Source organism: Podarcis liolepis, assembly GCF_965112155.1.
Source record: "Podarcis liolepis genome assembly, chromosome: 5".
Taxonomy (NCBI): Eukaryota; Metazoa; Chordata; class Lepidosauria; order Squamata; family Lacertidae; genus Podarcis; species Podarcis liolepis.
This window is the reverse complement of record NC_139556.1, coordinates 5,023,510-5,049,574: the sequence shown is the minus strand read 5'-3', so window position 1 is coordinate 5,049,574 and position 26,065 is coordinate 5,023,510. Positions and strand designations below refer to the sequence as shown.

The window sequence follows — 26,065 nt, the reverse complement described above, 5'->3', positions numbered from 1 at the left end:
CTTGGAGGGCAAGGCATGGCGCGTGGCAAGTTTCTTGCTCCGCTCCCGGGAGACCCAACTTCGGGGCACTTGGCGGCGGCGCCTCCTCGCTTTCCACGAGCCTCCGGAGCCGAGGCTGGGCGGGACGGGAGAGCTTCCCTCCGCCCCCGGGAGGCCGGGCAGGGCGGCTCTCCGGGGCCGAGGAGGTGGGGAAGCGCCTGGGCTGGAGCGGAGGATCCAGTGCGCGCAAGTGACGCTGCGGTAAGTGAGCCTTTTAGGCGCTTTCTTCCTTTCCCCGCTGCTCCCGCCCGCCATGGCCTCGATCCTTTGCTCACGCCTCTTCTCGTCCGTCTGCAGGGCAGCTGTCGCTTCGGCTGGAGGAAAGGTGCGCGAGGGGAAAGCGAGGTAGGCTGGAAAAGACTCGGGGGGCGCCCATCGGGGCAGATCCCTCTGCTGCTTCGATCCCGGGGGCTTCTGCAGGAAATGGTCTGCAAAGGGGATCAGCGAGTGGTAATAGTTCAGATGGGTTAACTGAACACCTAAACTGGATTAACCTGCTCAGTTTGGGCTCCAACTCAGAGCTTCCTCGGAGCGTAACTTTATTTAATGTTACACAGAAAGGTCACCACTGAATTAAACAAAAAGCAAATTCAGACTTCATCCCTAATATGAATTATTTCCTCTTTTTCAACTAAGAGGGCATCCTGATTAATTGGCCGGCAGAATTTGTAAAAGATGGTGATTCTTTCTAAAACAACAACATTTCTGGCAGGTGCCATTTTAGAAGAGGAATTCTTCTTTCTGCCTCAGGAAAGGAGGGAATGCCTCTTGCAGGCTCAGGTCTGCTGTGCCAGGTGCCATTAAAGCAAAATGCCTTTTCTTGGTTAATATTCAAATTAACGTATAAATAATAAGATCAGATAGATCAAAATGTATACAATTAACAATACAATTCAACCCCTAAGGCTTGTTTGTTAGTGTTCTACAAATGTTACATGCTTCAAAGGCAAACAGTCTCTCCCTGGCTGTGGAGGAGCTTTGCTCCGCTCCAGACGGACGCCATTTGGCCTAGAGAGAATAGCCAAACACGATAGTCTGCCCTGGAGGCAAATTGTGGCGTGCAGGCCCTGTTCTTATTTCCTGGATTGCACTTGCACTTGTTGGATGAAAAACAGGAAGAAGAACACTCTTGTGAGAAGGCTGTATGTCGACTCCCTCTAATAGTGAAACCTCCTGCAATTTCACCTGCTCTTCTTATTTTGGTCTGCTCTTGTCTTAGAGTCTGACAACAACGTATTTGTTCATATTTCAGCTAGCAGTTTGTGTTTTGCTGTTGTGAAAAGAAAACCAGGGTAGCAGGTTTTCCAAAAGCAAACCCTTCTCTTTTAATGTAAAGAAGATTTGGAACTAAGCAAATCAGCATATTAAGATGAACGTTCAGTTTGCAGCATCTCTAAATTTTGAAAGCTTAAAAAACGCAGGCAAACTCTTCCATGGCCAGTGCAGCATTATCCTTATGCAGAATCAGAATCAGAATAATATCAGATAGCATATTATTGCTATTAAAGGGTGGCAATTGCCAATTATAATAGTACTGTACTATTTTTACCATCATTGGGGCACTACTTGGATTTTATTCCTCAGGCACCAGAAAGTCTTGGGTCATCGGTATTTTCCTTGTCTCCAAAGATCAGTTGTAATTGCTTTATCAAGCCTCACCACTAGTCTAGTCCTCTCCCATCCTCCCACTTCTTTTCCATATTTGTAGAATTAGAAAATGTAGATATAGGCTCTGTACACACTCGACCTTTAAAGTACATTCAAAGCACATTCTTTCCCCCAAATAATTTTGGGCACTGTAGTTTGTGAAGGGTTGCTGAAACTGGTAACTCTGTGAGGGATAATTTACTGTGCCGAGAATTATTTGAGGGAAATGACGAGTGTGTTTTGAGGGTAGAGTGTGTACATCTTTAGGCCCTTTTCAGAATGCAAAGTGCAGATTGCAAACTCTCCTTCTCAAGATGAATTCTTAAAGCAGCCGTTCTTAAAGCACTTCCCTTCAGAATGCTCTCATCTTGGGACAGGGCAGTTAGCAAGATTGAGAGGTGGTCTCAAGTTTCTGCACTTCTTCTCCTGCCATCTTCTAGTCCATGTACAACACATGTACAAAACAATACCTAAAGTGGGAGATACTTCTACAGATGTGATTATGGCCCCTAGCTTAAATGACATTTTAGAAGGATTAGACCAGGTATCTTCAACCTTTTCAGGCCCGGGACCCACTTTTAACCCAAACATGCATTTGGGGACCCATTTCTTAAATCTTCTTTGCATGATGGTCTTTTCCCTGTTACAACCCATCTTGGATCAGGCCACAATGCACTAGTGGGCTTTGATCCACCAATTGAAGACCAGTGGATTATTAGACAATACTAATGAAGGATGGATTTCTTAGCAGTGATTGGCAGGCCATGAATGAAACCTCCATAGGCTACCACCGGATACTGGAGAAAATGACAAGGTTGTATGTTGTCTTCATGATTGGCTGCAAACATCCAACCTTCTCTCTGGTTACTTTCAGGATAAGCAGGGCTGGGCTACATGGAACCTGATTTAGGGAGGCATTTCTTCTGTACGTTCTGTGTGCAGTGGAGGGAGGAGGTGCACGAGGCCAGGACTCCCCGGCAGGTTCCTAAGAGTTAAATTGCGACTGAAATGTGTGTCTCAATTCCATTTTTTCAGAACACTCCTAAGTAATTCCCCATTGCTGAATACTCCAGAGGAAGCCCCAGACCCAAAGTTCTATGTCACCTGAATCACCATGGTTGGTATTCTGGGGACAATCAATGCGGAAGGGATGTTGCCTTCCTGTATAGTTGGAGGGAAGACTGTATTTGAAGATCACAGGTCTGAAATCCTGGAAAGCCCCTGTCACAGACCCTTTGGTGCCCATCAAGTTTCCCTGCCCTTCCTGATTTTTCAAAATTGAGAAGTTTTTTTGGGGGGGGCGAGGAGTAGTAAGCATTGCCAGTTTTTCTTGCGTGGAATGGGTATTTTGCTATGCCCCCAGACCCCAGAGGTTCAGAGGTTCCTGGTGTAGACAATACTGAGCTCAATGGACCAATGACATAACCTGGTACATAGGAGCTAGCTAACCTGTGTTCCTGTGCCTATGAGTTTCTGCAGGGAGGGCATCTAAGTTGCCACTGTTAGCAATGCTATGCTTGCCTTAGATGGACTTTGGGGCTGAACCGACTGGGGCTTCTGTTTTCATTATAGCGTGAGGCTTCATGCACAACCACCTGTTCCGTCTTATTAGGAACTGGAGTGAAACAGTGAAGCACATGTGCAGTTGGAATGAGAAAGAACGGAAGACGAGACACATTGAACAAGTTGAGAACGGAGATAACAGAAATAAAAAGAACAAACCCAACCTGTTAATTAGGGCATGGCATTTGATTATAAAGTATAATCAGTATTTGCGCCAGCATCAAAGCAGAAACATCAAGCTACTGAAAGAACAAATAGGAGTCAGACTTAAGCGTTTGTAAGGGAAATTATGCCTCCTTGAAACGAGGTGGGGGGGGTGCTTGAAGGAGGCAGTGCTAAAACTACTCCTCAAGAAACCATCCCTGGACTCGGAAAATCTAACTCCCGGCCAGTTGCCAGTCTCCCCTTCTTGGACAATGTACTTGAGTGGGTGGTTGTAAACCAGATCCAGGGGCATAAGAAGGGGGGGTGCAGTCTGCCCCGGGTGCCACCCTGACGGGGTGTGTGTGACAAAATGGTGGGTGGCACACTGCAGGGCCTGCAGCATGCACGAGCCACGTGTCTCAGCACCCACAGGCTCTGTGCTGTCCGCCCGCTGCCCCCCCCAGCTGTAGGGCGGCTGAGGCCCCGCGTGTCCCGTCCCTCCCTAAGGGCACCCCATACTCCATGCCTTCCCTATGGGTGGCCCGCCCTGCCCCCGCCGCCCCAGGTGCCCAAGAGGCTTCCTCCTTGCGCTCTTGGAGGGTTTAGGCTTGGTTTTGGCATAGAAACTGTTTGGGTCACCCTGTATGATTACCCTGTATGATTCCTCTGTGAGGAGAGAGTGGCTCTTTAGTGGCTTTTGATACCATCAACCATGGTATCGTTCTGGAGTGGCTCTCTAAATTAGGGATCAGTAGCTCCACTTTGCAGTGGGATGGTCGTTCCCAGAAGGTGATGCTTAAGGGAGTGTTTTTCAGCCCCGTGGAGCCTTAATGTGGGGGTCCTCAGGGTCCTCTACATGAAATTACTGAGTGGGGTCATCCACAGTTTTGAAGTACATTGCCAGGAATATTGTGATGGCACTCAGCTCTATTTCTCCTTTACATCTGCAGGTGAGGCAGTGGAAGTGCTGGACCAGTGTCTTGCCTCAGTAATGGAATGGATGAGAGCCAACAGACTGAAGCTCAATCCAGATAAGACCAAGGCGCTGTTAGTAGTGCTCTTTTAGTGAGACTAGCGTGGCGCTGTGGGTAAAACCTCAGCACCTAGGACTTGCCAATTGTATCATTGGCGGTTCGAATCCCCGCGGTGGGGTGAGCTCCCGTCTTTCGGTCCCAGCTCCTGCCCACCTATGAGTTCGAAAGCACCCCCAAGTGCAAGTAGATAAATAGGTACCACTTTATAGCGGGAAGGTAAACGGCGCTTCCGTGTGCTGCGCTGGCTTGCCAGAGCAGCTTCGTCACACTGGCCACATGACCCGGAAGTGTCTCCGGACAGTGCTGGCCCCCGGCCTCTTAAGTGAGATTGGCGCACAACCCTAGAGTCGGACACGACTGGCCCATACGGGCAGGGGTACCTTTACCTTTAGTGAGACTTAGTCATTGCATTTATGAATTAGGGGGGGAAATCATGGAAATGAAAGTTATTGTCAAAAACTCTCTGTATAAGAGACCGCTTGCTCTGAAGTATTTGGTCTGTCTTAAGTGTTGTAGCACATCTCAGAAGGCATAGAAGTTTATAAAGAGTTGTCTCACGCTGAGGAGGGCAGTTGGTCCATCTAGGCTGTGTACACACAGTACCTTTAAAGGCCCTCAGAGAATTCTGATTGCTGTAGTTAACCCTTCCTAGATACAATTCCCAGCAGCTCTTGACAAACTTGGCAGGGGGTTGGACTCGATGGCCCTTGTGGTCTCTTCCAACTCTATGATTCTATGATTCTACAGTGTCCAGCATTCTTTGAAGGGGGAAATGGGCTTCAAATGTATAATTTGTAAGTTCTCAGGAAGAGATCCTTTTCTGCTGCCAGAGATCTCGCCAGTTGGAATCTGGGACCTTCAGTAAGCAACACACTCTATCGCTGAGCTTGTCTTTGCCCCCCCCCCCCATAGAATAGAATAGTTCCAGAAAATACAGAAGTTAGTTGGTCCCAATCTGAAAATGTTTTCTGCTGAGGGAAATATGTTTACTTGCTTCCAGTGTTAGTCAACCAGGAAATAAAAATGAATATATTCACGTGACTTAAGAGTAAATAGCACTTCACCATAGTTAGGTGGAAGTCACTCTTAGTGAAGCTCAGTAAATAGATTAGACCAGCCTTGCAAATAACAGGTGGTTTCATACTCCTTGTTTCACTTGCCTTCCATGTTTCTCCTCCCATGTCAGGTCATGCAACTTTCTTTCTGAATGCAAGAATTTGTGCATTTCAGCATGCGTGCCTGTTACACAGGCCAGTGTAACTGTTTATAAGAATATGCTTTATACTGGGTGTAAAACCAATGAGATATCTGGAAATATGGATGCTGCGTAACATTCAGGATGGGAAATATGGGGGCAGGGTCCTCCCTCCCCTCTAAATAGTGCCTTGAGGCAGTGTAAGAACCCCCCTTGGGGTGTATGGGGTGTTAGACGAGGGGTAGTACCTCTGGTGGGGGGACACACCCTGCTCCTTCGGGGGTAGTTTGTTCACCTTTGGTCCCCCACCCTGCACTCAGCTCTCTCCCGTGGCTCCTAGAAGATGCCAGCAGGCGACAGCGGCCACAATCCCGGGAAACGGCTTGGAGTGGCCAGCTAAACCAAGTAAGGGGTAGCCATGCGCAGCCCCATCCTATGCCCTTTTCAAATGGGTGTATTTGATGTGGGTGGTTTTTTTATTTTGATTCTGCATTTTGTGGTTTTATATTCTGATTTTATTCTCTGAACCACCCTGAGACCTGCGGGTATCAATTCAACAAATGCATAAGAGTAGTGGGTCTCAGACCCTCGGGAAGTCAGGGACTGCCTCTGTATGCCAAGTCAGGCTCCGGTGGACCAAGCAGGTGAGACTGACAGTGGGGTCCAGAGGTCAAGAAGGTGGTTTCTGCCCAAGCTGTAGACCAGGGGTCGGCAAAGTTTTTGTGGCTTGGGCCGAATCCCGGTCCTGCAGACGGCGCGGTGGACCAGAGTGTGTGCGCATGCATGCACAAACGCTATTTCTGGCACCCCTTCTGGCGCAGAGGAGGCGTGCGCAGCTTCCCATTGGCTGCAGGAGGAGGGTCTATGGGCCGGTAAAACGACCCCCCATGGGCCGCTTGTGGCCCATGGGCCGTAAGTTGCCGACCCCTGCTGTAGACAGAAGTGAGGGGCACTTCACATGTCAATTGCAACCCTCTGTTAGTGCAGTCTTGTGTCATCTATTCAGAGGTATGTCCTGCTGAGTTCAGTGGTGCTTATTTACTGGCAAGTGTTCACAGGATTGCAGCCTAAAGCTGCAGTCCCATGGAACTTCAAAATAGCACAGTGAAACGTCTGAATGAAATATGCATTGGAATGGACTACACATAATAAGCAGGCAGGAACCAATTTCCGATGTCAGCCAGAGTAGTATTGCAGAGCAAGGATGAGATAAAAAAAATGAGGGAATGCATGAATGTTCATTGCAGAAGAAAATCTGCCTGAGAGTTATTCAAGCTGTGTTAGGAATTGTTTTAAATATAAACAGTGTTTCAAGGTCATTGAGGTTGATTTGTCACAGGAAATGGCACACGGAAGGGATGAGACAATTACTGTTTGTGACCCCTTAGGGAGCTAACTGGGGGTGGGGGAGAAGATCATGTTCCCCCCCCCCATCTGAGATTTTATGGTTTTGCTGTTGTACAGAAAGTACCTAGAGAGTAATAATATTTGGAATGTTTAATTATGTTTAATCTCACAAGATTTGTATAATGCTTCATTGTAATAAAGTCTCACAAAGTGGCATGCAAACAGAATAGAGTAACATTAACAGTGAAAAACAATTAAAAGCAACTATTTAAAGCATTTAAAAATAATTAAAATCAATGACAAGCTGAAAACTAGGTTAAAGCCCATGTCAGCCTTCTATATGTCTGGGTAGGCTTGCCTGGACAAACATGTTTTCAGCAGCCACGGAGTTTCAAGAGTGGTTGGTGCGGCACTAACACAGCGATTGCTTAGAAATGTGGAGCAAGTGTTATGTGCTTTTAACATGAAGCTCCATACATTTCCCACCGCATTTATTCAAAAAAGGCATCCTTCTGAAATGAAATGGGGTTGTATTTGCTAAACGGGTGATGGTATCATGTTTTTGGAACGGCAGCATATGCCCTGGACCACATATGCAAACAGCCACTCAGTCTGTTCCCCATTAAAATTTGTGGTTTGTGAAGACACATGACCAAATAATACTCACTCGGTCAAAAGGGCAAAATGGAAATACCTTTCTGTCATTACTTAAAACTTGCTAAATGTCAGTTAATAGCTCAGGTATGTGTGGTTTTGCGGGTGGGGGGAGGCCAGTGAACTTAAGCACTGTTTGTATTTTTATTTGTTCTGGACAAACCTGGAAGAGAGGTTGGATTATTAATTAACAATATAAAAAAACAGTTTAACACAACTGAAAACCACAAAAATAAGGTAGGTCCTAAAAATATACACCTGAAGTGTCAAAAGCCAGGGTGAGCAGGTACATCTTCAGCTTTCTCCAAAAGCTGACGCACCTCTGTGGGAAGGGTGGCAACATGAGAACAAACAGGCCTTTTCTGTGCTGGCTTCCTGCTTGTGTGGGGGTGAATGTTTCATTTGTTCTTGTGTATTTTTGTGATTTTAATACAGTCGTACCTCGGAAGTTGAACAGAATCCGTTCCGGAAGCCCGTTCGACTTCCGAAACGTTCGACTTCCAAAGTGGGGCTTCTGATTGGCTGCAGGAAGCTCCTTCATCCAATCGGAAGCCCCCTCAGACTTTCAGCTTTGAAAAGAACATTCGAAAACCGGAACACTCGTCTCCGGTTTGTCATCGTTTGGGAGCCAGAGCGTTCGACTCCCAAGGCATTCGGAAGCCGAGGTACGACTGTACTGTAAACTGCCCTCGAATGAAGGGCGGCATATAAATTTAATAAACAAATAAAATTTGGAGGAATTGAAATTGCTGAGTCGTCTTGCAGGGCAGCCCCATGTGAAGCGCATTGCAGTCCATCCCTTCTGGAAGTTAGCAGAACATGGGATGCAGTGGCCAAGCCACCGCTGCCCAACGGGGCCATAGCTGGCAAACCATCCGGAGCAGGGATTAGGCATTCCTAGCCACTGAGGCTAACTGAGCCTCCAGCAACAGTGATGAATCCAGGAGCAGTCCCAGACTGTGGACCTGCTCCTTCCAGGGGAGAGCAATCCCATCCAAAGCAGGCCATCTTCCCACCTCCAGGACATGAGGACACAAGGCACTGCAGTCTCTGCAGGATTCAGCATCTGTTTTGGGATTCAGATGTACCTAGTTTGGGAGGAGTGAGTTGCCTTCTGCAATGACTCGCAAACTATGCCTTTTTGGGAAAAAGAAATGACTCTGGGATGCTAGGAAACTTAAGTTGGTCTCTGACTGCCATCAAGTCACCTGTCTGGAGTGAAGGAATGTCCTTTGGATTGTATGTTGTCACCAGCTCTACCTGGATCTGATGGATGTGGGTAGGGCTGGGGAGTGCTTCTAGGGAGGGGCTGCTCTTTATCAAGCACAAGGCAACCGGAACCTAACTAACTGTGCAATAAGAACTGTAAGTTGAGCTTGCTCTTTCCCTCCTCTTCCCTCCGCTTCCTCTTTCCTCTTATGTCATGCATTTCTACGTTGTAAATCTGGGAGCAGGGACCATTTTAGTACAAAAAGCATGCCCCATAAATAAGTCAGTCAATATCCAATGTGGCAGTCCTTCGATGATGTTTACACAAGGGGAATTTTCTCCTCCTCCTCTCCGCTGCACAAGACTTTTAGGAAGAGGTCTGCCATGTGGCATGGGCAAGCTGCAGAAGGAGAGGTAATTGCATGGGGAGGGTTGGATGGAGACTGCATTGTGAGAGCAAAGCTACCTAATCGGGTTCTCCCAACCCTCAGGAGAAGATTTTCGGGGGGGTGTAGGGGTCTGCAATGGGGAATCCCCTTCTGGGAGTTCCCTTTTTTGAGCAAGAGCATTGGAGGAAAGTTCTTAAATATAAACAGTTCAGGCTTCCAAGCTTGTATAGGACTACCTGTGGAATATGCCTGTTAACTGATGCTTCTGAACCCATAGCTCCCTCCTCCAGAGCAGCTCTGAAGCCCCTTTGAAAACAATGCTAGTGATGACAATGTAAGTGGGTACACTTATCTGTGGCACTCCAAACTAAAAAAAAGGGAAAGTGCCCTGCCTTTGATTTTCTGGTGTATACATCCATCATGCTGTGCTGAATATTTTGATAGCATCCGCCAGATACAGAAGTGATCTCACCAGACAGTTATCTGAAAAGTAATGTAGACAAGTGGAATTCAGTTGTGCTCGACGAGCCTGGACTTAGGGTGCTCTCACTCTGAAGGGTGTCTTTAGTAAGAGAAGAATTAATCCATTTTCAAGCATGCAAGTCATTTTTCCGACATGCCTGGCTTGGTTCCACGAGAGGCTTTGCCTGCAACATGGCCAATATTAGTTCTTGTTCTATAGCTTTACTGTTACCAAACCTAAGAATCATATACTTACTGATATGATATATGCATTTAAAGTGCTTGAAGCCCGTCACGTATATTATCTTCATAGTTCTCACAGCTACCCAATATATTTGAGCAGCTTTATTAGCTGCTTCTTGCAGCTGAGAGAATAGTGGTGTTTCTAAGGTCCTTTTTTTCAGTCGCCGGCTGAGGTGAGATCAGAACTGGGGGCTGTCTCGATTATACAGAGCCACGAGCTGCGTCACTTCTCTGCATGCTAAACTGTTCCACCCTCATTGATCATGGGGCACCAGTTTAGGCCTCCTTCCAAAAATGCGGGGGACGGGGGGACGGGGGACAACACAGTTTGACTTAATTCCAGAAGCAAATAAAGCATTTATCTTCCATGCTATCAGCATTCATTTAAACCGGGCCACCTGGCCACCTTGGAATCATAAATCTGCATCTTTGATCCTTGCTTTATCATTTTAAACAAGTTGGCTGGAAAAACAGCATGCTAACTTGCAGCTGAATTCTGGACTGCATAAGCAAATATCTGTGTTGGTTTATTAGCCAAAGGGAGAGTTATATTACCATAACAGGTGTGAGCTGGCATATGTTGCGCTTTGCAGTTTTGCCCTGATGTTGTATGACTTGTTTGCATGTCTGATTTCTTAGGCACGTGGGCTTATTCTCAGTCCTTTTCAGAAAACAGTTTTGGCTTTGTACAAATACAGACATTTCTGCTCTTGTTTTAAACACGTTTTTAAAATGTTCCCACAAGAGTTTCAGAATATTCTCACCCGCACATCATAAATAAATAAATAACACACTTAAGGGAATTATAAAAAAATCACTATGAAAAAGAACGGCATGGGAGAATGGGTGAGTGAATTTGAACCCTGGTCTCACAGATGCTAGGCCAACACTCTAACTGGCCCGTTTTGCAGAACATGTTAAACCATAGTTTGAAGGGATTTAATGTGAATGAGCAACGTAGAGCTGCCTGCTGCTTCCCCTTTCCTTTCTTTAGCGTGTCTGGGAGGAAACAAACCAAAAGTTGGTTTGCTGCTATAAGCAAACTACAGTGGTGCCTCGCAAGATGAAAAGAATCCGTTCTGTGATTCTCTTCGTCTAGCGGTTTTTTCGTCTTGCAAAGCAAGCCCATTGAAGGATTAGCGCTATTAGCGGCTTTTAGCGGCTTATCTGCTGATCGGATCAGCTGATAAGCGGCTTAGCGGCTTAGAAAAAGGGGGGGAAGGGAAAAAACCCAGCAGGAACTCGCAAGACATTGTCGTCTTGCGAAGCAAGCCCATAGGAAATTCGTTTTGCGAAGCACCTCCAAAACGGAAAACTCTTTCGTCTAGTGAGTTTTCCGTCTTGCAAGGCATTCGTCTTGCGGGGCACCACTGTAGTGTCTAACAAAGCTGGAGTGGAGTGGAGTGGAGTGGAGCTCATTGTTTTGAGCTGAGCTTTTTGACCACATTGCAAAGTAGGAGCCAATGTGCCATGGGAACAAGGCTGCAAAAATGGCTCTTTGCCTTGTAGAAAATTAGAGGCCTAAGTTAAAGTCTAACTTGATATCAGAAACGATAAAATATGCCACCGCTCTGTGACCCAGTGTCCCAGAGATTCGATGCGGGTGGCTTGTGAGGGGGCCTTAATGGTGATGGCAAGCATCTAGCTTCCATAGGTTGCTGAAGTTGCACCTTTTTACCCTGGCCTTCGAAAATAGAAGAATTTGATCACTGAGGCTGATCCCAAGAAGATTCGGACCTCCTCTCCCTTGGTCTGCTGCAACAGACAAGAAGCAATGGAGCCAAAGGACACAATTGTCATCAAGTCAAGCAGAGGTGAAGATGCCACCTGGGCAGTGTCTTCAAACTAGAGCAGATTGCTCAGACTGAGGAACTAGCTAGACACAGATAAGCAGATGCTGTAGCACGGATGCACTCTTGAAGTCCAGAGCTCAGTTTACCAGTTTATTCTGGGTTGCCACTGGAATTTGGGTGGTTCTTTGGATATATTTAAGAGCAAGCTTGTTGCAGCAGATGTCTTCAAGCTGATTTCAGCTGCGTGATATGAACGACCTGTTGGTTTTGTGTTGCCAGCAGCACAGATGCGTCTCAAATGGTTCCTCATATAGGGTGTTATTCAGGTCAGCCATTCTGTCAACAAAAAGCTTTAGCAACGAAAAGACAAAAGTGTCGAGAAGGGGGCTGAATTTAGCCTCTGGAAAAGAAGAGGTGTACGCCTGGCAAAACAGTTAAAGCGACAAGCAAACTGTCTTACCAGAGACCCACAGAACACTCACTCTGTCAATGGTAACTGCCAAGCAACAGCTAAGGATGCCTGAAAAGATTATTCGTTTTGCAAAACTGAAATATGCAGTTAATGGGTGGAATTAACAATAGCGCTAAGGAGATCGCTCTGCAAGTGCAGGCATTTCTGCTTGGTCTGATGGAGCGACCGCCCCTATCCACTGTTTGTGGGGTTCTTCCAAGCCCCCCAGCCAACTTGGAGAAGGTACAGGGGTAGGAAAGGGGAGGGGAGCACCATTCACTAGTAGGACTCACTCTGGCTCCCATGAGCACAAGTAGTTAGTTGAATCCAGCCCAAAGAAACTAACCACTATCATTAACACATTCTTTGGGTTCTGCTGCAGAGTCTAACCTTAAATGCTAGATACTGTACCTGCCTTGTATTCAGACAAAAATGTTTGTTCGTTTTAGCTGTAGCTGTGTGCCGAAGGCATTGTTAACCAATATGAAAAGATTATGTTTAATTTTATTACAGCTTCTACAGCTAGAAGAAGCCATGGCCCGAATGGGACAAAACTCCAGACACTTCCTTCTCTCCAGCCACAACAATGCCAATGCAGAAGAGAACAGTCACAACAGATCTGTAGACATCGCAGAGCAAATGGAGATGAATATCAGGTATCACATGGTATTAACACTCTGCTTTTCCTTCTGGTAACTGTTTGGTTTTTAAGCTTGTATGAGGTCAGTTCTTACAATACATGTTAGATGAGTAGAGTGAAAATCCAGTGTTATCATTTCTGATGATCTGCGTTATCTAGACCTCATCATGAAATATCTAGCAGTCTTTCCCGTCTCCAGGTCACAAATAACAGTCATTCTTAAGAAGCCCAGCTGTTGCAAAGAGCAGCTGACAAAGTCATCTTCGCTGCGTTCTCTAGATACCTTGTCTTTTAAAGCTACTTAACCTACTGATCAGTGCATAAAAGTCTCTCTCATTAAAACTGTATTTTTGTTTGGAAGCTTGGAATAACTCAACAGCAAAACACACTTATTTCAAAGATGTGCCCCTTATTTTTCTAGTGACTGCCTGTTAAATTTTACCACACCTTGGCATAAGAATATAAAGACTACAAAACCCTGTGACACACCAAAGATGTAGCCTTGCAATTGAGTTCCCCAAAATGTTTTTAGTCCATCTGCCCACATGAAACAGAACAAAGAGGAAAGCAGCACTGTTCTCCAATTTACAAAAAACTTGCATACTTCACATACTCGTAGGCAATTCTTGCCATGGGCAAGTGGTCATTTACTAGCCTGTCTTAAAGACTAACGGTGGAATCCAGTGCATGTTACTTTGGGAGAATTTTGGCCCATTCTTCTTTACAGCATTGCACCTTCAGTTCATTGAAGTTTGCTGGCATTTGTTTATGCATCGCTCTCTTAAGGTCCCGCGCAGCATTTCAATTGGGTCTGGACTTTGACTGGGCCATTGCAACCCCTTGATTCTTTTCTTTGTCGGCCATTCTGTTGTAGATTTGCTTGGTGTGCTTGGGATCATTGTCCTGTTGCATGACCCAATTCCAGCCAAGCTTCAGCTGTTGAGCAGATAGTCACACATTTGGCTGTAGGATACTTTGGTATACAGAGGAGTTCATGGTCGACTCAATGACTGCAAGGTTCCCAGGTCCTGTGGCTGCAAAACAAGGCCAAATCATCACCCTTCCACCACCGTGCTTGACAGTTTGGTATGAGGTGTTTGTGGTGATATGCCGTGTTTGGTTTTCACCAAACATGGCACTGTGCATTATGGCCAAACATCTCCACTTTGGTCTCATCTGTCCAAAGGACATTGCTGCAGAAGTCTCATGGTTTGTTCAGATACAACTTTGCAAACCAAAGCCATGCTGCCATGTTCTTTTTAGAGAGACGAGGCTTTCTCCTGGAAACCCTTCCAAACAAACCATACAGTGGTACCTTGGGTTAAGAACTTAATTCGTTCCACAGGTCTGTTCTTAACCTGAAACTGTTCTTAACCTGAGGTACCACTTTAGATAATGGGGCCTCCTGCTGCTGCCGCTGCACCACCAGAGCACAATTTCTGTTCTCATCCTGAAGCAAAATTCTTAACCCGAGGTACTATTTCTGGGTTAGCGGAGTCTGTAACCTGAAGCATCTGTAACCTGAAGCGTCTGTAACCCGAGGTACCACTGTACTTGTTCAATCTTTTTCTAATTGTACTGTCATGAACTTTAACATTTAACTTGCTGTTAAATAAATGATGACACAGCGTAATATGTCATGTGTTGTTGTTCATCTGAGGTTGTATTGACTTAATTTTAAGACCTGCTAAGCAACAAATGATGGCTGTTATGTCCCAATATGTAAAACCACAGAATTCAAAGAGGGTGCACTTTCTTTTTCCCGTGACTGTAAATAGGGCTTATATTCAGTTTCGGATTGCAGTCTGACAAATGTTTTGTGGCATAAGCTTTGCTGGGCTCCTGTCCCCATTATCAGACAAATTCTGTGCGAATCCAAATGCTTATTGGGCACCTATCAAATACTTTGCTCTAATACAACAAAATACTGCAATAAATTCATTAGGTCTTTATGGTGAGGAAGACCCACGTCTAGTCCCAGATTCAACTCTTAGAATTCACAGTTGAAATGATTTTTCTTGAGACCCTGGCGAATTGTTATCAGTCAGAGGAAGCAATTGTGAGCAAGATGTGCTGGTGATCTGACACAGGGTCAGGCCACATCATATGCCCATCTGCCGTAGGACATGTGTTAGCGGCAACAGACAGTCACATTGACTACTCTGCAATAAGGACACAAAGGCACTGCTTCTATTAAGCTTTCCCTTTAGAAATAACAGCAAACCCTTAATAATTCACATTGTTATCTTCAGCAAGCATCAAAGAATCTTTTTAGGTTACGTGATTGATAAGACCTAATCAAATTAGCACATTGCTTTCCCTCCCGCAAGAGAATTCTGATCTACAGCAGAATTGGATTTGTATGGGGGGGGTTTGGGGTAGGGGTGGGGGATCAAATCCTGACCTGACAATCCAAACTCTGTATCCCTTAATTATCCCTTAGTTATGCAAATTAAGGTCGTATGCAGAATTTGTCATAAGGTACTGCAGCCCTACCTCAGCCCTTGTCCCTCAGCCATCCCAGTGGCTATTTAGATTTTAGTGGCTGTTGCCTGCACATTTTCAAACCTAGCTTCACAGAGTAGTAAATACAGACTAGAAACCAGGAGGCTGGTTTCCACATTATGTGCCAGTTTTTCCACCACAGAATCAAAGCATAGACACATCCCTACTGAAACCGCCATGGTTTGGCCCTGCCAGCGTTTTGTGAAAGCCTTACATGGTGGCAATGTTGTAATGATGTTTCAAGGGGTCGGACAGTTAGAGGCAGTTGTTCTGTATTTAATTGTGATGTTGCTATATTTTATTGTATATGTTTTTATTTATCTTGGGGACCATGTAGCTGGAATAACATTATGTCTAAATTAAGTATTTAACTATTTGATAAAAATGTTTAAAGTCGGGGACATAATATTTGAAAACTACAAAATAAGAGTTGAAATAAGGTGATAAATTGCTGTTTATAATTCTATAACTGGGAACGCAGGAATGGGAGATGTGAGGAAGTCCAAAAGCTGAAGAAAAGATGGATGTTGGACATTTGATTTTGGGGTGTGTTTGTTATTATATGTTATCCTTTTTGTTTTTTTCTGTTGTTCTTTGTTTGTTGTATTTGGGTGAGGGTGTTATATGTGAATTTAATGTTTAAAATCTTTAATAAATATTTTTTTAAAAAAAAACATGTAGCTGAAAGGGAGGATATGTAAACCTTCTAAATAAATACAGGCACCCACCCACCCATCCCGATAAATAAATCTATTCAAATCTGGAAACGGCAGCAGAGAGCTGGAGAGTCCTCGTGGCTTGTTCCCCAGAAGCCAAAGATGATTTTTTCTGTAGTTTAGGACTCTGGCGTTGGCTTGCACACTGCCACCCCCACCCCCACTGTGCGGCTTCTCCAGCCTCTCTGGGGTCACGGTGCTCTGGGGGGTAGCAGCTCCCCTGGGAAGAACCCCTTCTATATCTACCAGATGAAGGAGAATGTTCAAGGTAAAGAGAAGATTTAGAATGCATTAAAAGAGCTGTCGCTTGCAAAATGGCACGCGGGAGCTCTCTGCTCAACAGCAGATGGGCAGTAAGCCGCTCCTGGCCGGAGGCTCTGCTGTGTGGCTCCCCTGCTCTTCCTGGCGAGATTGCGGGCAAGGAGGGAAGGAAGGGGGCCTCTCTTGCCCCTTAGATCACCCAAACAAAAGTGGGGAGGGGGACAGAAAACAGAGCTCCCCAGTTACACACATTTCACGTCCCTGTGGAACGCTCTCCCACCAGATGTCAAAGAGAAAAACAACTACCAGACTTTTAGAAGACATCTGAAGGCAGCCTTGTTTAGGGAAGCTTTTAAAGTTTAATAGACTATTGTATTTTAATATTCTGTTGGAAGCCGTCCAGAGTGGCTGGGGATACCCAGCCAGATGGGCGGGGTATAAATAATAAATAATAAATTATTATTATTATTATTATTATTATTATTATTATTATTATGCATGGAACATAACGCCTGCCTAAGTGGGGAGTTGCCCATACGTAGAATAGCCTAATGGTGGCTTATTGGACTTCAAGGGGTGGAAGAATCGCAGCAACCTAGAGGTTTAAAAAAACATTTATTTATTTACTATTATTATTTTGAAAAATTGCTCCTTTGTAGATACATAAGAATCTCAAGAACTGCCTTGCTTGATCAGGTCAAAAGTCCATTTGATCTAGCATTCAATTCCAAGCAGTAACCAGAGCATGTGAACATTTCATATAGTGAGTATAGCCACTTAAAGTCATCTAAGCTAGCGGCCATCACCCCATCAGATGGTAATGAGTTCCATCAGGTATATGTCTCCCATCGCTGTTCCTTTGTAAAAAAAACACTAGTCCCAACATTTAGCTGTTCCTCATAGGGAAGCTGCTCCAACCTCTCGACCATTTTAATTCTTTTTCAACTCCCTTATATCATTTTTGAGAGGGCAACCACAAGCTGCTTATGCATTATCTGTGTTCAGTCCTTTATCAGTTACGTTGTCTGTTTGCCTGTTAATTTGTTCAGCATTGGGACAGATCTGTAATGAAGGATCATCTTCATGTGTGTTCAACATTTCCAGGGCTGCAACCCAAGTTGGACTCCAGCTTGCAATGATAGGGGACGAGTGTAACCGGATGTACACAGGGAAACGGGAGGATTCACTGCTTCATCTTGCAAAGGGGTAAGGTCTGCCTAGGGGGGTTTTCTGTATTCTGTTTCTGAAATGCTTCTTTCAATAGCAAGTGCTTTTAAAATGCTCACCAGTTCATACAAACAAACGAAACCTCTCTGCAAGTAGAAAATGTGCATGGCAAGGTGTGGACAAGGCAATAAACTTTCTTTGTAAGTGTTGCTACTTTTTATTTGCATTGTGTGTTTCATCTTTAAATGTAGAGGAACATAAAAAATAAGCTACCCACCCTGAAATTGCAAGTGTTATGTTCCATCCTACCACCTTTAATCCCTCAGAAGGGAATAAATTGCCTCTTTGCCTCAGTGCCTAGGAGAGTCCTCATGGTGCCCAGGTGCCCACTTGACCAGGGTGCAGAGCAAATAATTATTGTGTGAGTTCCTGTCATGCCCATTATTTAATGTGCTTTTAACTTGTTCATAAATGATCTGCAGTTTGCTTATAATACCCAGTTGCTTAGGGCTGTAAAAACTAAATGAATTGAGAGAAACTTCAGAGGGATCTCTGCAAACTAGGTATTAAAATGGCAAGTGTGATTCCGTGTAAGCAAGTGTAAATTAGTCCACATCGAGGCAAAAAATACTAACGGGGTCTGATGCTGGAGGTGACTGAGCAGGAAAGTGATCTTTGGATTCTGGTGGATCACAGTGAAAATGTTGATCCAGTGCAGGCATAGGCAAACTCGGCCCTCCAGATGTTTTGGGACTACAATTCCCATCATCCCTGACCACTGGTCCTGTTAGCTAGGGATGATGGGTGTTGTAGTCCCAAAACATCCGGAGGGCCGAGTTTGCCCATGCCTGATCCAGTGTGCATCTGCTGTGAAAAATGTGGATGCCATGTAAGGGATAATTAGAAAAGAGTTTGAAAATAAAACTGCCAATATCACGATGTTTTTATATAACTGTATGTGGCTTGAAAGCATTTCTGGTTGCTGCACCTCAAAAAGGATGTTGTAGAACTGGAAAAGGTTCATAAAAGGGTTCCAGTACCTCCAGATGAAGGTACTGGAGCAATTCCCCTAGGAGCAGATGCTACAGTGGTGGGGCTTTTAAGCTTAAAAAAGGGCAAGGAGTAAAGGGAGGACATCAAAGAACATTATGCATCCCTGGTGTGGAGGAAGTGAGCATAGTTTTTATCCCTCCCTCATAATACTAGACCTGGGTTTGTCCAATAAAGCTGAACGTTAAAAAATTAAGGGCACACAAAAAGTGAGTACTTCTTTGTGCAGAGCATTGTTAATCTATGGAATTTGTTACCAGACGCTAGGTTAAGGTACCCCTGACCGCTAAGTCCAGTCGCGGACAACTCTGGGGTTGCAGCGCTCATCTTGCTTTATTGGCCGAAGGAGCCGGCGTTTGTCCACAGACAGCTTCAGGGTCATGTGGCCAATGAGACTAAGCCCCTTCTGGTGAACCAGAGCAGCGCACAGAAACATCGTTTACCTTCCCGCTGGAGCGGTACCTATTTATCTACTTGCACTTTGACGTGCTTTCGAACTGCTAGGTTGGCAGGAGCAGGACCGAGCAACGGGCGCTCACCCCATTGTGGGGATCCGAACCGCCGATCTTCTGATCGGCGAGCCCTAGGCTCTGTGGTTTAGACCACAGCGCCACCCGCAACTCGACCAGAAGCTAGGATGGCTTTAAAAGGTAACTGAAGAAAATCATGGAAGATAAAGCTATGAATGGCTGCTTGTCATTATAACTATGACGCCTGCAGAATCGGAGGCCGTGTGTGTCACGAAGGGGAGAGTCCTGCTTCTAGATAGGCTTCTAATAGGCATCTCGTTGGCCTTTGCAAGATCAGGATGCTGGACTAGAGAGTCCTTTTCATCTGACGAAGCGCTGCTGTTACATTCACATTGAAGCCACCAGGTGGCTTATAGACATTGTAGACAACTACAATTCTTGGCCGCCGATTTTTGTTTGATTGTCTGCAAAGCTGAATCATCCATGTGCTCACATTTGGCACAGGTTTGACTTGTAAGAAACTGTGAATTTAAATGTAGATATTTGTATTGTCTATGCTGCATATCTATGGCCAAACTATATGTGACATTAAATGTAACTTTGCATTTAATGTGCAGTTCTGTTTTCAATGGCTTATAGTACCAACCTGGAAAAGATCATTATAAGGGATCATTATGGAGTCACAGAAGACAGGTTAAGCCTTTCTGCCCCTGCAGAAGTCCTGAGGAATATCCCTTCTCTTTGCACCGAGGGGTGTGTGTGTGTGTGTGTGTGTGTGTGTGTGTGTGTGTGTGTGTGTTCCTCACAATGCCAGTATCACCTCCAGAGGAGGGATTTTGATTTTGCAGAAGGGAAAAAGGATTAAATTCTTATTTGTACCTGCTGAGACCACCAAGGATGTATTTAATGTTATGTGACTTCTAGTCTGGCCAGCTCCCATCATTCCTTTGTAGTCTAGTTTACAATCAAGAAACAGAATCCAAGATTCACTCTGCAAAGTGAACTGAGAATGTCAGTGGCAGCCTTCACAAATAAAACAGCTTCAAAAAGTCATTTGCTTCAGAGAGGGAAGAAATGGGAAGTCACACTTTCCAAAGTCAGTTTCCGATTGGCTTGTTTAAGTAAAGGTAAAGGGACCCCTGACCATTAAGTCCAGTCGTGGATGACTCTGGGGTTGCACGCTCATCTCACTCTATAGGCCGAGGGAGCCAGCATTTGTCCGCAGACAGCTTCCGGGTCATGTGGCCAGCATGACTAAGCCACTTCTGGAGAACCAGAGCAGCGCACGGAAACGCCATTTACCTTCCTGCCACAGCGGTACCTATTTATCTACTTGCACTTGATGTGCTTTCAAACTGCTAGGTTGGCAGGAGCAGGGACCGAGTAACGGGAGCTCACCCCGTCGCGGGGATTTGAACCGCCAACCTTCTGATCGGCAAGCCCTAGGCACTGTGGTTTAGACCACAGCGCCACCCATGTCCCTGCTTGTTTGATTAGAAGCATTTAATGCTTGATTTGGAGCTCAGGATTCATTTCCATAATGCCTGTTTAATTTTAAACTAAATTCTAATTCTCCCAACTATTTTGTTTCTCAATAGGATAGCAGCCAACGTTTTTCACACTTGTATCTGGAGTAATTTTAGAAGTATTTTGAAAGCCTTTGGGAGTTTTTTGAACAGTGGCTGGAGAAAGAAGATTCTCGACTGTAACTGGGTAAATTGCATATTATTTTGCATTTGCAATTTTTCGACTTGAGGGGCTGGAAAGAAGAAAAAAAGGTAGTAAAAGGGAATTTGGAATCTTGCAGTGCAGTCCTATGCTCGTCTCCTTGTAAGCTGAACTCCATTTAGTTCAATGGCACTCACTCCCAAGTTAAATAGAATTGCATTGTCAGCCTGCAGTTCAGCCCACTTTTGTGCTTTGGCCTGATGGTTTTCATAGAACTGAACTATAAAGGTTTGTGGCTTATGCTGCTATTAGGTTCCTGCCCAATTTTGCTTGTGTTTCCTTGAGAACTATTACAGTAAGAGCAAATCAGGATGACCTCTATATAAATGCATAGACCGTTGCCAGTGAATGCCAGAAAAAAGTGTGCTTCCCTGTAACCCCCAAATTAGTGCAAAACAGGATTTATGGGTTGGATCCAGAGAGGCAGTCTGTTCTGATATGCTTACTGAGAAGTAAGCCCCACTGAGTTCAATGAGAGCTCCTGCCAGATAGGGGTACAATCTTGCACTCCAATTCTCATTAAAATCAACAGGACTTAAGTCATGGCTGTCTTTTCACATCAGTCTCAATGGGTACAAAATCCAACCTGATGTGTTATGCTTTGTGCTGGCAGATCCTGCATTAACTAATTACTCTTTTCCTCCTCCGCTTTCCCTAAATTTCCAAGGCAGCAAAAAATAATGATGATTGTAGGCTTTCTATATTCACCTTTTTAGAAAAGTTAAACTCTTATTTGTGAAGCTAGGAGTGGTTCTTGAAGGGGTTATGGGTGATGTCCATCGCAGCACTGCCTAAGACCATCACCATCATCATAATACCTTTCTTGTCAATGTACAACCTGTGTACAATGAAATTAACCGAGCCTCCCTCCCCAACACTGAATCTCATTGCACTCTGTGTGCTTGTCGCACAACACACCAACCCCCGAAAGTCAGTTGCACTATATTATTTTCCATTCAGCAGCCTAACAGCCCACAGATAGAAACTGTTTTTTAGCCTGATTATACTTCTATATCTCCTGCCTGAGGGTAGAAGATTAAAGAGGTACTGGCCGGGGTGTGAATCGTCCCTGAGAATTTCCTCACTCTTCACTTTGTGCCCTTGCCCCCAGCAGTGAAGAAGAGCAAAGGCTTTACCTTTCAGTTAAGCTTGGGAACGCTTCCATCCAAACTACACTTGGTAGATTGGTTGGTCCTAACAAAGGCATTTCCTATTATTATTATTATTATTATTATTATTATTATTATTATTATTATTATTATTATTATTATTTTAAGCAGCACTAGCATTGCGCAAACAGGGAGCTTTTCATGTGGGAGAGAATCCCAAGATGTGAAGAACAAACATTTTGCTGCTCCTTAATTCTGGACTGGTGCAGCTGACGAAGTACATGATGCCCACGTTGCTGGACTCCCAACTCCCATCATTTATTTTACAAATTGATAAACCACTCCACAGCCTGAGGGAATCAAAGCCGTGCACAGTGTTGAGAAGATAACGTGCAAAACAAGCAGATTCAAAAAAGCATTCAAAGCATTCCTGCAAGCGATAAAAGCATTCCTATAGTTGTGCAATTAATATTTTGTAAATGACTGGGACACACTTCCGGGGAAGCCTTCTTAAACAAAAATGCCTTTGTTATGAGGCTGAGGGGAATTGGAGTACAAAACCAGGGCTGCAGGTCAGCCACCCTCGAACTACCGCAGGTGATTTTTTCCCTGCTCTCATTCTCTATTTCTTGTGGTATTTAATCAGTTTGTTTATTCTTTTCCTAAACAGATTCTTTGGGTCCCTCTGAACTGCGTGCGCCAGAAATGGTGGCCAGCCGCGCTGCTTGCTATTTTGATGTGGGGTCTGGTCACTTACGGACTGCAGGATTAGTCGCAAGAGTTGCCAATTGAAGGTCACTGCTGGACTCTGACCAATCTTCAACTCACCCAGGAGGTGGCATTTGCTTTGGTTGTTTTTTAAGAAGTTGGCTATGGATAACTTTTTTCTATTTAAAATGTAGGCTAGTGCTGGGTCACTACTGTTTTCATACTTTTAAAATAAATATTGATATGGGGTTGTTGCTGGATAACTACCTGAATTGCTTGTTTTGAAATATGTACGTTCAAGTGATTCAAGTCTGACTTTTATACTAAAAGAGAGGGTTTTTTTGTTTTGTAAAAGGGAATTTGGAAAGTTGACAGAAGGGTATGCTGGCCATCCTTTTTAACACTTGCACTGTAAAATATCTAATGAAAATTGGAGATCTTAAAAGACTTGAAAAATAAAACTGATGTTCCAAATCTAATTGCATTATTTCCTTCGACGTATGTTTGAGCGTGATGCATTCTGCACACATCCCATTTACGGATCCAGCCATCTCTCTCCTCTACTTTCATCCACGTACATCAGAGACTGCATTGCCACAGACTGCTGATATTAGTATTACGCCCATTTACAGTTGGTTCTTTTCTCCCTAGTGTCATTCTTTCAAGCTTTATATGGATATATGGTAGAATTGGCATCTGAAGTTGATAACACTCTTGAGCTCTTTTGGCTGGTAGCTTTTGACAATGTCTTAATGGCATACATACTGATTTCTTACAGTGTACCATTGTCTTTGGTTGCATGAAGCCTCTGAAGGTCCTTATGAGGTTTGGTCCTCTGCTTGAAGAAATACAGACTTAAATTAGGGGGGGGGCTTTTACTTTCTGATGCTGGTCATAAGATATAGTGGACTCTGAGAATGGAATGGGGGCAGGGTGGGCTTACGTGTGCTCGGCCAATGTGCGCAGGGGCTCTTGTCGCCACCTGTATTCAATAAAGTTTATCAGGACAAAACTTGAAAATGCTGGTGTTAACACAATAGTATGTTCCAGTGACCTATATTTACCAGTTCAGACTGCAGAGGGGGCTTGCACGTTTGACAAGAAAATCCCTAAAAATAAAATACCTAAAAACCTATATGTTTCCCCTTAAGCTCCTTGGAGGAAGATAGGAAACTAACATGGGTAGACAGAAAGCTTGTAGTTCAGAAAGATTATGTACTTAAGGAATTTGTGGATTATAAAGTGGCTTACTATGGTTTTTTTTTAATATAAATTTGACTGATAAAAAACTTTAACATGTAATTAATTACAAGAAAATTAAAAGAGACATTAAGAAAACTTGGTCATAACTCAACAAACAGCCACTACCGTATTTATGACTTCACATTGAAAGCTATGGAAAAGAAATGAATCTCCAAGCCCCACTTAAAAGTTGTAGGAGCTGGGGCTGGCATCCTTAGGCCATCTTAGGCTGCAGGGATCATCAGTCTTCCCTGAGCCTTCCCCCCCTCAAAAGGGTTTTTTTTATTTTGTGTTTTATATTTCTGCCACCTCACGGCTTCCCCAACTCTGCAAATACCAATCTCTTATAAGTGGGTTTTGGCTACCTATGCACCAGCACTTGGATGATGGGAATTGAATGACAGTAATGACAACACTGACAAAAGTTTGCCAGGAAAACGTTCAAAAAGACACAGAACTTTTAGAAGACACCTTTCAGGCCTCCTCGACCAGTTTGCTGCTGCTGGGGCTCTTGCAAGGCCCTTTTTAGCAATCAGATTCTAAAAGCAAAGAATCAGTGTTTCTTTGTAGGGCACACTCTTGCTTCAAAAACAAGAATTAGCTTCAAAACAGGAATTTGAACATTGAACTGACATCATGCCACACCCTTATGCTAAAGTATACAGAGGCCTCCTCTGAGCTTTATTGTAGTTAATGTTTACACACATCAAGAGTGGAATTTGTCCTGACAGGCTAGAAGGAAATCAGTTTCAGATTTACGATGAACAATTTCTTCATAGAAACTTTTTCTTCATAGAAACTGTACCTCTATTTCTTTCAGAAAGGTGCTGCTATTGTAGATAACACTGAATGCTGGTTATATTCCTGTGCCAGCTTACCTAAACCTTCTACTGCTGGCTCATATCCAGCAATAAGATCCTGCCCGAAATATACCATGTCTGCAAATCATGGCAGCAGAGCTCAGCTCTAAGAGTGGATTTTCACATCTAGAAGTGGTTTGTAGTTGTTGAATAGCCAAGAATCAAGAAACTACACTGACATAATGCACTGGTTTTATTAGAACTGAAATCCCGACGTTTCAAAAAATATAATTTACTCTGAAAGATGTATATCTTTCAGTTTGTAACTCGCTGACTTGTGACTTGAGGAAGATCCAGGAACTGTTTTTTTATTGCAGTTCAATGCTTTTGGACACTGAGATTTATTTCAACCCACAGGTGTCGCACAAACAAAAAGCATGCTTACATTTTGTATTTGCTACAAAAGAAAACGGCCATTTTTTTACCTATCTCAGCTGTAAGAAATGATTTATACACTGCTGCCATCCTCTGGCAGAAGACTACCTGAGATGATTCTAGAAAGAATATCTAAAATCCATCCACTGTTAGGAGTGCTTCCACAGCAAGTGTTCAGTGTGGGATGGTAACGTTTTCTTCACTCGCTCTTTATGCAACATCCTCATGATATAACCATGGGACCAATATGCTGTGTTTTCCCTGAAGTCCTGTCTTTTCTCAGACTGGCAGAAGAGTGCACTGTAAGCTACTTAACACAACACAGTGCTGCACTACCCTTATGCTTTTGACTGAAAAGCAAACATATATTGGAAGGCTGTTAGCAAGAATAAAGGTAACTTGCAATTTTCACAAACTTAACTTTGCACAATCAGCTTTATGCGCTACAAATGGTGATGGGCATCCGAGGGGGAAAACTTTGGCAATCCACCTGCTGTTGAACCTAATGTGCTTTGACTATATGCGATTTTGGCTATAGGTGTTCTCCGTGGAACACAATCCCTGTACAAGTTGAGAGCGATTCCCAGCTTTTCTTTCTGGACATCTTCTGAACAGATGGAAGCGTCTCAAGAAAAACTCCTGACACTTAAACAGCAATGCTGTTACCAGCTACACAGAAGGAGCTTATCTTCTGACAAGATCCACTGATATTAAAAGGCACGGCTAACTTCAGCCTATTAATTTCAATGGGTCTATTCTGAGTACCACTCAGTTGTCTACAGCACATGGTCTTTAGCAGAGCCTTTTCTGCATCCAGTCAGTAAGACCCAACTCTCCAAAAACCTGTGGTGCCCGATTTATAATTTTACTCATGTCCAGAAGGAAAACTGATGAGGTACTTTGCAAAATGGGGACCTTAATAGTGTGAGTGAGTATTCTAAAAAACTAATGGGACATTATGCATAGATAGCATACAATGGGTCACACAATCACTGCATCCAATATATTATCTCAGTGGGGCAAGTTACAGTTACCGATTATACACCAAATGCAGATCTCTCACC

General features: G+C 44.2%; 1 protein-coding gene across 3 annotated transcripts; it reads left to right on the top strand.

Annotated features, from left to right (window-relative positions):
• Nucleotides 1-23,003, top strand: LOC310707021 (uncharacterized protein). Of its 3 annotated transcripts, none has more exons than XM_083503589.1 (6): nucleotides 1-240; nucleotides 337-384; nucleotides 12,693-12,826; nucleotides 17,397-17,498; nucleotides 20,578-20,692; nucleotides 22,487-23,003. In XM_083503589.1, the coding sequence occupies exons 1-6, from the start codon at nucleotides 16-18 to the stop codon at nucleotides 22,586-22,588; spliced, it is 726 nt and encodes a 241-aa protein (XP_083359715.1). In that variant the 5' UTR covers nucleotides 1-15; the 3' UTR covers nucleotides 22,589-23,003. The 3 variants fall into 3 exon arrangements, with proteins under 3 accessions (XP_083359715.1, XP_083359714.1, XP_083359716.1); XM_083503588.1 differs by having other exon boundaries at nucleotides 12,684-12,826; XM_083503590.1 differs by lacking the exon at nucleotides 337-384 and having other exon boundaries at nucleotides 12,684-12,826.
• Nucleotides 23,004-26,065: the final 3,062 nt, after the last annotated feature.

Coding starts and splice junctions, on each gene's coding strand:
- LOC310707021 (XM_083503588.1), top strand. CDS start 16: ATGGCGCGTGGCAAGTTTCTTGCTCCGCTCCCGGGAGACCCAACTTCG. Junction 385..12,683: donor GTGCGCGAGGGGAAAGCGAG/GTAGGCTGGAAA, acceptor ATTTTATTACAG/CTTCTACAGCTAGAAGAAGC. Junction 12,827..17,396: donor CAAATGGAGATGAATATCAG/GTATCACATGGT, acceptor CAACATTTCCAG/GGCTGCAACCCAAGTTGGAC.